The sequence below is a fragment of the Diorhabda carinulata genome, chromosome 3 (assembly GCF_026250575.1).
Source record: "Diorhabda carinulata isolate Delta chromosome 3, icDioCari1.1, whole genome shotgun sequence".
NCBI lineage: Eukaryota > Metazoa > Arthropoda > Insecta > Coleoptera > Chrysomelidae > Diorhabda > Diorhabda carinulata.
This window is the reverse complement of record NC_079462.1, coordinates 25,240,653-25,251,250: the sequence shown is the minus strand read 5'-3', so window position 1 is coordinate 25,251,250 and position 10,598 is coordinate 25,240,653. Positions and strand designations below refer to the sequence as shown.

Below are 10,598 nucleotides of genomic sequence, written 5' to 3'. Positions count from 1 at the left end.
CCCGTAAAACCTTTCTGGGTTAATTCAACACCCGTTAAGGACCTATTATCCAAAAATATACAAATGTATGAAAATTCTTAATGAAATAATGTGAAAATTCCAAAAATTTGGAAAACATGAAAAAACTTTTTTATTTCTTTAAAATGAACTTTTTTCCATCAATTTTGACTTCAATTTATTGAATAATTTGCCCTACCAGCAACAAGTAAATCCAGGGAAGCTACTCTGCTGAAGTCGGGACAGGAGCTAGAAATACAGGGCACGTTCGCGACTCATTATCTCGAAAACTATCGTATTTTTAACAAAAATTATAACTAGACTATTCTTGTAGATCATGAACTGATCTTCATTACTTACCTGAATGAAAATTTTCTAAATGCTATCTTTTTTGAGATATTGACGAAAATCTTCGGAATTTTGCAGCCATTTTTCCCAAAATGTTTCAGAATTTCAAAGTGCTAATCACACCAATGCAGTACTACCACAACTAAAGACCTATCTAGATGAAGTTATGTTAAAATAAGATCCACATTTGAGTAAAAAGCAAATAAGGAAGTTGAGAAAATATTAATATCCTACTTTGTTTAGATTGTAATTATATCTGGAGTTTAGATAGAAAAAGATGCTCAAAATGTATGCGTATTGACTTTAATAAAAAAATTTAGGGGAATTCATTTGAAACAATGAGGGCTATCAATATTTCCAGAAAATGTATATTCCCACATAATAAATTTCTTTACTTTCTTACTTCTTAGAGCCTTTTTTATGTTTTTATTGCTAAATTTCTTAATTTTAGGTCTCTTCTAATTCTATGTTTCTAAAAAATTGACGTTTTGACCTATTTCGGTCTTTCAAAATATTTCGATAGCAACATAATATCGCCCAAAATTCATACAAAAATTTATAAAAATCGTGCAAACTGTTTCCTTTAGATATAAAACAGTACCTATTCATCGACATATATATATAAAAATATTGATTTTCAACAAAGTGATATGAATCCAATAATACTATAATTCGTACTAAACCACTACACCAACACTCACAATTACACCGTGTATATAACCAAGTTATTGTCTTCAAACTTTTTTACAAATCCAAAATGAAAAACTAGAAAAATTTACTCAATCCAAAACCAAATTCGGCAAAGAGTAGTATATATGAAATTAACTGTAGTGATTGTGATGGGAGGTATATTGGGCAGACTAAGATCTGTTGTTGTCCGGTTTAAAGAGCACATGGCTCATTTAAAATAATAATAATGTAATTGTTATAAAATGTATCACATAATAAATTGTTGGTTGTATTTGAAAGCATCGAAATTGCTAAATGTAAGTGTAGCTTAAATAGGGATAAAGTGCCAATTCCTTACAGCCCACTCTATAGTTTAGTAATAAAAAAAAAATTTCCGCCAAAGAGGTTTTTCCACTGGAATTAATTTTCGAGGGAGAAGGTTTCTTGGTGGGAGCATTTAGTATAAAACAGGGAAGTCAAGTCATTAGGTTTTAGTTTACCTTCAGTCTCTGAAGATGATAATTTGGTTATCGAAACGCGCGTCAGACAGTGTAATTGTAAGTGGTTTTGTAAACAGTGTATTCAGTATGAATATCATCAACGGTTCCAGAAATTCCAAATTACTATACTTCGTAGATAAACATCGTTTTAAGCATAAACGCTTTGTATTAAACAAAATTTCAGTTTTGTTACAAAATTATTAATTATAACTGTATATTTGTAAATAAAGGTGAGAAAAATGATTATTCTGTTATTTATCATGCTAGCCCAAACTTTGCCTTTGATATAATACCGAGTGTCTCGTCCAATGGGAAGTTTGACCTCCGATTTTAGTCCAGGCTACCAAGGTTTTTACCTCCGATTTCCATGAACCTGCATCGATTTTAATGAAATTCTGACGGCATGAAGGGAATACCTCCAAAAGCAAAATCTACCTTACCACGATGTGTGCTTCTGCCCTAAAGGGTAAAAACTTTTAAGTTGCAAATAACAGGAAATTTATAGAGGACCAAATTTCAGCAAAAAATGTTCTTAGAATTTTTTTGGAAAAATTTTTTTAGTTATACGCGAATGAAAACTTGAATTTTTATCAAAAAACCACGTTTTTAATCGATTATATCGATTTCTCTTTGATTTACTCAAGTACTTTTGATTTTATCAGAAAAAGTGTGGGAAACATAAATGAAGCTAAAAACTGAAACAAAAATTGAAGGTTGAAAATTTTTATCGAATGAAAATTTTAAAAAAATGGTTAACTTTTTGAGGTAATTGCATCTTTTCAAAGTCCTTTTAAAAAGCTTTAAAATGAGAGTTAATAGCATAAAAACTAAGAAAGTTATGGCCGAAATAAAATCGATTTATATTTTTTTGTAGAAAAAAAAATTCAATTTCACCCTCAATCATAAGGACATGCGTTGAACCATAGATCAACCACATCCCGTTGAACCTCGAATAACAATTTCATCTGTTACCATCATAGATCAACCATATGTTACCATCCAGTATGTCTTCAGATGCTATGGGGAGCGCTACTTTGTTTTTGCGCATTTCAAGTAAATTAGCTGGCATATTTCACTAGAATTTTGTTACTACGTGGCTATTTAGTTTCGAGTTTCTTTGTGGCGGCTAGTTAGGTGATTAATTTAGTGGAAGGAAACGGCAAAGCGACAGGTATATAACGTCCGAAATTATTTTGTTTTATATTTATATCTAATATATTATACTGGTTCAGTATATACCACAGTCAAATTGGCAAACATTCCGAAGAACATATGAGGAAGTCGCTTTATCTAAGACGTCATGGTCTTAGTTTAAGAAAAGCAGCAAAAATTACGAGTTTTGCTTATCCAACATTTAGGTGCTATTTTTCAAAGCAACAAAGACTAGATGCAGATTAACACCCAATTATGTAGTAAATAGAATTTTTACGTCTGAAGGGATGCATTTTTTACTGACAAAACTCGCATATTTAGTTTCGACGAGACTTTTACGATAATGCTGCAAATCTTGTTACGAACTTTTAGTAGTCATATTGTTTAAAAGTGTACATGCTAACTAGTTCAGTGTGTTTTTTTTAAATTATCATAAGTATATGGGTTTTAAGTTTTGGGAAGTAAATTAGGTGTTAAGTTATTCCCACGTAAACAGTTTATCAAACCATTTTCATAAGTTTTTATTTCAAAAATGTGGCATATTAATGGACATTTTACCTTATATCCTACTATGTTTACTTTTTTAATACAGGACTTTTTCAAAATCTCTTCTTCTTGTTTGAAGACTCCTGTCGATTAATTCTTCTGAGAGAAAAATTATTTATTACTTCATTTCCTTGTTCTTTTTTCTACTTAGTTGGATTTAAGTGACTTTTTTTGGTGGAACTATTTAATTAAAATAAATACGTTTTCAAATAAATCCTATCAATCATTGTTCACATAATTCTACTTAATCCTCTCGTAAGCCCTAAAAACACGATCAACCTCTCTAAATCGACCCAAAAATAGATACAGAAATGAGCTGAGATATTTTTATTTATCTAAAATTATCTAGACTACTTATTTGGCTGATATCACATCAACCTACCTCCTTGGACATTCTACATATTTTCATTTTTATTGGAAGTGTCTATAGATTGATTATTCGATTATTTTATTGAATATTAAGTTGTAAAATCCACACTATTTCTTTGTAAATCAATAGATTGCTCCTTCTGCTTTTCAATCCCTATTACTCATTATGTAAAAGGACGGAGGCTTCTTAATTCTGTCATTTGCTCTTTTGTGTCGCTGAAATTTTTAATTCTTGACTTACTCAGCAAACTGAGAATCATCCATTCATTTTACAAGGTCTCTCATTTGACAAATGAAACAAGTAATAATTTTCTTAAATCGTCCATACTCTGTATTCTATAATGTGGTGCTATAGTCTACTGTCTATAAATTTAAGCTCTATATCTAATTCATTATGTTATTTTGTTAATAAGATATAAAAACTTTCTGTTAAAGAAATCATTTTTCTTATTATACCCCCTTTTCACTTTTTCGAAAATGCAATTCCTCCAATGCTTATGTGCAGACCATTTAGGTCCATAGCCTTGTAATAAATCTCTACTTCTTTTGGTCCCTTGCTTTTCCTATCTAGCTCCAAATGTTTTTCTCTCTAAGGTCTTCTTCCACTACTTCCCTCCACCGTTTGTTTGATCTGTCTCTTTTCCTCTTGCCCTCTGGTATCTTCCAAGTTGCTTAAGCAACTCGTTTCAAGAGTGTGTCTTCGTCCATTCGTTCAAGTGACCTAACTATTGTAACCTTCTTGTCTTTATAAACGCGATGATTCATGACTTATTGAAAAGTGTGTAAATTTCATGGTTTGATCTTCTCTCCCATCCTGATTATATCTGCACTCCTCCAAAAATTCTTCTTAATATTTTTGTCTCCCAGATTTCCTATTTCTGTTTAGTTTTATCCAGGTTTCTCAGGCACATGTCAGGATGGGTCTTAAAATTATCCTATAAATTAGAGCTTTCGTAGATCTGGATATCTCTTTCGATGTTGATATTCTTGTGCACAGCTGTTACTTTTGGCAATTCTTAGTTCGATTTCCTTTTCTTTTTGGCATTTAGTATCTAGTTGTACACCAAATACATGACATTTTCTACTTCTTATAAAATGTTCCATGTAATTAATTGTTGCCTCGCTAGAAAAATGTTTTGGAGGAACTTTGGCTTTTTTTATAACTCGTTGTTTAGTTCCAACCCCAATTAAATTTTATACGGGGATGGTACTACTATTTTTCTTTAAATCAGTAAACTTTTTTGACATCAAAATAAATGTCTTGTCGAACGTGAATAAAATAACTGTTTTCGTTGTATTTATAATCCAGACTAGAGAATAAAAAACCCTTTCAAATGCTGTACACATGTAAATTCGGATAATTATAACAGTAAAGATGCACAACGATCTATTCCAAGAAGATTATAAACAATAAGTAAAAGTGAAACTTATTTAAAAATGTATATTTAAACATTTAAAAATATAAAAAATTAAATACTTATATATGTACTTATATCGAACACCTACACGCAGCTAAAAGATCCTTAACATATTTTTTGGTCAATAATAAGGAGTGTAAAAATCGTTGTAAGTAATATTACAATAAATTACATAATACGGTAATAAATATTTACGATATAAGTGTCGTAAAGATTCATATTACGAAATGAGATGGGGAATTGATTATTGTAGTATGAATTTACGATACGAATATAGTACATTATTTTACCTACTACCAATAATGTTAATTATTTACTCAAAATTAGTTAATATTCCTGAAATTAATGATATTAGAATCATGTAACAAGCAAACGTTGCGCTCATTGTTGATTTATTTTGCGAACTGTCAATTTTGACGTTTGGTATAATTATATCGACATGAGTTCCGACTAAGAAAGTGTGGATTCTGATATAAAACTTGCTGCAAATAATACAATATAAACCCTAGTACCCGCTAAGATATCGGAAAAAATTTTATTAGCTTATTTTGCTGAGAATGCTGGAAAAAAAAGGCAACATCATTATGGACACATTATAGTATGCTGAGAACAACGATATCTGTGAAGAAAAATGTGGACATAAGTAAATATTCACAGCTATTGGCTTTTTTGAAGCGGAAAACAATTCAATTGAAATTGAAAACTACAATTCTTCAAATGCCACTTCAGCTGGATTACATATCACTAATTGAACAGGTTTTGTGTTTAATTATTATAATAAATGAGGTTCAATTTTTTATTCATGAGTTCATTCCACTAGTGCGGTAAAGTATCTCATCACGAAACTCATATTAGTATTGTTTGATATTACATATTGGTAGTAGTTAAATATATATATAAGATCACATTCACTTCTTACATTAATATTTTCTAATGACAATAAAAAGTTTCCAAATTTCAAATTCATATTTAAGTAATACAACATTATTTACTTATGTAATACAAATTTGACTTAAAGTATACAAATGGTACAAGGAATGTAAAAAGCTAACATGAAAAATGTATAAGATATAACAGGATGTAACATTAATTCTACAATATTTTTAAAATAAATAAAGTACCAATATAATAATATTTAAAATTAAAATGGAACATTATAAGTTCCTATAAAACAAAAGGTATCTTAAAATTTGAACACTTGCTGTAAGACGTCTCAAAATCACAATACCATAGAGAACTTATCAGAAAATATTGATAGAACTTAAAATCTACTAATTTTCACAGATCAAAATATAAAGGTATGTCCTTAACGATGTATATTAATTTTAAGAACTGATAGTACATTCAAAAATTAGAGTACAATGATTAAAGTTGTGAATTAAAAGCTTATATTTTCAAATATCTGTCGAACGGTTTTAATTTTTTTCTATTTCAGTTAACTTGCCTCGACACCGCTGGTCATTGGCACACAAAAACAATCATATGATACAGTTGAATAAAGGATTGTTACATAATCTATTACCATACATAAATTAATTATATTTTCTCAAACTGCTTGGTTGCTTTAATAAACTCTAGGATTTTTTTCATTTCTGTCGGGCAGTAAAGTGTCTCCTTGAGGTTGGTTTTCATATCAAACTGCTGGTATGTGGTAGAACATTCTCTGTAGTTAGTGAGGATGTGCTTAACAAACACAGAAATGAGACAACTTTGGCAGATAGGACGACTTTCTGACGACATCAAATATCACCACTTACCCTATTACATTCTTTGATAAATTTTCAAATATTCAGAGAAATAGTTTCCTCCTGCAATGATTGACAGATACTACAATTTTAGATATAATGTACATAATGTACTTTTGTTATTTCTTATAGAATCAGTTGAGTGGTGGCATAAAATGAATCATCGTTATGTCTTTTGATCACTTCCACAACATAAACTTAGTAATCAAAAGCGTTTGGCAGATATTTGAAAAAACAAAATTTTGAATTGACTATTTGAAGGGTTAAATCTCCCTTATTATCTAGATTGCATAAAGAAGTACCCTTTTGAAAGTAATAGAAATTAATGTACATAATTGTGAACCCCCTTTTATAGGTGAATTATGAACAGATATCAAATTTTTTTAACGAAATTCTATTTGTTCCATTCAATACTTCCATTTTGTTTTTTGTATTATAAAAATTACATACTTCAACTTATTATAATCATGCAAATTATATTTTGTTTCATATTTCTTTTGAACATTATGGACTGGAATGTATGAAAGACAGTTGCAGTAGTATTGTCCTTTCATTATTATACCACTAATTTATTTTTATCTCAATATATTTTTAATAGCTGCATTTTTTTTAATTTTTGGAAAAAAACACATTATTATCACAGTGCAACCTCGATATAACAAATCGGGAATAAGTAAATATTCGTTATTTCAAGTAATTAGTTGAAATATTATGTTGAGGTTTTTTTGGTCTAAAACTTGTTATAAAGAGATAAACAAATCAAACAGCAATGATTGTTTTATGAACAAAAGCCTGTCACAACATGAATTACATACTACAAGTATTTATACTTTTTATTGGCAGTCGTTATAAAGAGGTTATTTTCAGAAAATGTTCGCAATGTAAAGGTATATTTTAAATTGACTCTTATGAACAATTTAAGGGGATTACGAAGAATTTGTTAAACTAAGTAATTCCTTATATTAAGGTTGCACTGTTAAAATAGTTCAAAGAAATATAATATCTAATAATAATGCCCATGGAGATGCCAGTCAAGACACTAATCTAACATATTTTTTGAGCAGCTAAATTGCTAGTAACCTTGAAATTCAGTTAGATTCTGGATAATACTTAAATTAATATTTTTTTAGCAGTCAACCTCAAATTAATTACTCAATGTAAAGGCATTGCAAGAATATTATTCCTTATTTCAATCATGGTTTGGTAAATTGTCTGAAAACTAGGTCTATCAACTGGTTTGGGCCCCCAACAATGCTTCATTACTTCATAAATTGGAGCTGGACAACCGTCAGGACTTGCAAGCACATTACCATCTTTTAAAAACTTGATAACTTCTTCATGGGTCATCCCATAGTACGGTTGTAGAGCATAGGAAAATATTTCCCACAAGCACACACCAAATGCCCATACATCAGATTCAGGTGTATATTTGTTATAAAGAATGCTTTCTAGGGGCATCCACCTTACTGGTATAGCATCCCTGTCACTACCTTTGTAATAATCTTGGAGGTATATTTTTTGTGATAAGCCAAAATCAGCTATCTTTACAACCATATCTTCACTTATCAAACAGTTTCTAGTGGCTAAGTCTCTATGAACAAATTTTCTTTGGGATAAATATACCATACCTGAGGCAATTTGTAAAGCTATATTGAGCTTATCCAAATTATTTAATTGGTTGTCTTTATAAATGTCTTTACTAGGCGAGTTACTGTCTATTACACTTCGTACTACATAGTTACTTGGAGAGCACTGTCTCAAAAACTCATTCAGATCACCTTTTCCCATAAATTCAAATAATAGACACATTGGTCTACCAACAGCACATACTCCAAGAAGTTTAACAATGTTTGGATGGTCAAATTCAGCTAACAAGCAAGCTTCTTTTTCAAAATCATCTTGCATATCATCTGATGCATCTTCTTTCAACATTTTAACTGCAACAATAGTAAATTCTTCACCAGGTATCAACCCTGGAGCTTTTGCTTGAAAAACACTTCCAAATGCACCTTGTCCCAAATCCTTAATGTAAATTATATCATTTCTAGGAAATTCCAACTTTTCCAATTTTGGATTCAAGGTAGCTCCATGACTATGATAAGCCATATTACTGGGTAATTTATCTAAATCTATATTTACTTCAGCAATCTCTGGGGCATTATAACCCATTGCATGTCGTTTATACATTCTATAACATAGTAGTATCAATAACAAACTTAGTAAAAGTACTAAAAGGCTTACTGTGGACACAATTATTAAAAATGTTGGGGATAATAGTTGATCCATAGCTATAGTTTTAGTATCAACTTCATCTATTGTGGAATTAGGACAACGAGGTATATCACAATGTTGCCATCTATAATCAGGATTTGTAGTGAAGCACCAAGGTCTCTTTTCTTCACCTCCTGCATTTCTACAGTAATTTTCAGCATTTTTTAACTCAGGAAAGATATTTGGCGGCGAGTCATGAGTATGGGGTGTTTGAGAGTCCCATCTTTGGCAAGGAATACCGTTTTTAGTAACATTAACTTTACCTTGATAGAACCTACCTCTACCTTTCACACAATCATAAGTGACTTCATCTAATTTTAATTCTGTTAATCCAGCATATGAACACTCGACGGAATTTTTGTTATATTTCGGAAGTATTGAACAGTCTGGTAGCCGAAAATGTCCTCTGGATTTTACAAAGATACCTTGATCCTTTCTGTCTTCTATAAGAGCCCAATCTTTGTAGCAAAAAAGCTCCTTCACAGCTATACAGTCTTGATGACAAAGGGGAAGAGGTTTAGAAACATTACAGTCTGGAAATGCATAGAAACAAAGTAATTCTTCTGCTGCTGAACGACATGGTTCCTCTAATGGAAGGATTAATTCATCCCACAATGCCGTAGTTATTAATTCGTTTTCGTATCCTCCGCTGTTATTGTACCATACTTGTTTTGTGTTTAAAATATAATTTTTGCATATATTGCCATGGTATGATCCACAGTATCCCTCTGTGGAAGTTCGTGATGCTTGTATTAAAAATAATAAAACAAATAACGAATACATGATGATTAGAAGGCTTAGATGTTAAATCATCTTGGGATATTGTTTGTTTTATTTATAACTACGTTTTTCTTATATATCAATAATTTAAATAAAATACACCTACACAATATATAAATACATTACTTTGACTTGACACTTTGACACTTCAATTTAAACGTCAATGTACTTCAATCAAAATTACGAGGTTGCCATATTTCGCAGTTATCTCATGAAAAAAATTGTTCTTTTAATAGCTGTATTCGCGGTAGTTAATTAGGACATATTCACATATATTATAATTATAATATAACATTTATAATTTGATTTCATTTTTTTTAATACAAGTACGTAGAAAACCACATAGGTTACAGGTTATTTCCTGATAAATATCGTGATAATAAGTAATGAACTAATACTGATATATAAGTTTTAAGTCCGAGGATACATTTATCGTATTCAGAACACGTTCTGAATTAGAAATTTCTGCTCCACGAACACTGGATTTTAAGTCCTGAACTTGTATTATTACCACTATGAACACACAATTTCAAACTGCAGATTAATGTGGTGATAGAACATATTCAGGATATCTATTGCAAACAAAGCAAATATCATGATGTTCCTAAAGAGAGTAATAAACATAATTAGATAAAACAGGATATGCATCCCTCTAGATTCTTTTATAATCAATCCCATAACGTGATTTGTGTTGCCTATATATAAATGAATATCGCGTGTGAAAAAATTTCATTCCTTCAAAACATTAACATTGAAAATACTAAGAATTATCCTTAAGAGGTAACATACAAAAGAATATCAAA

The 10,598-nt window shown here is 30.3% G+C and overlaps 1 protein-coding gene across 1 annotated transcript; it reads right to left on the bottom strand.

Annotated features, from left to right (window-relative positions):
- Positions 1 to 5,011: 5,011 nt before the first annotated feature.
- Positions 5,012 to 9,956, bottom strand: LOC130892024 (tyrosine-protein kinase transmembrane receptor Ror2). The gene has a single exon (XM_057797203.1). It carries the CDS (start codon positions 9,796 to 9,798, stop codon positions 7,897 to 7,899), a length of 1,902 nt encoding a protein of 633 aa, XP_057653186.1. The 5' UTR covers positions 9,799 to 9,956; the 3' UTR covers positions 5,012 to 7,896.
- Between the last annotated feature and the right edge of the window lie 642 nt (positions 9,957 to 10,598).

Excerpts from the sequence above, each read along its gene's own strand:
- LOC130892024 (XM_057797203.1), bottom strand. The coding sequence starts at position 9,798 with ATGTATTCGTTATTTGTTTTATTATTTTTAATACAAGCATCACGAACT.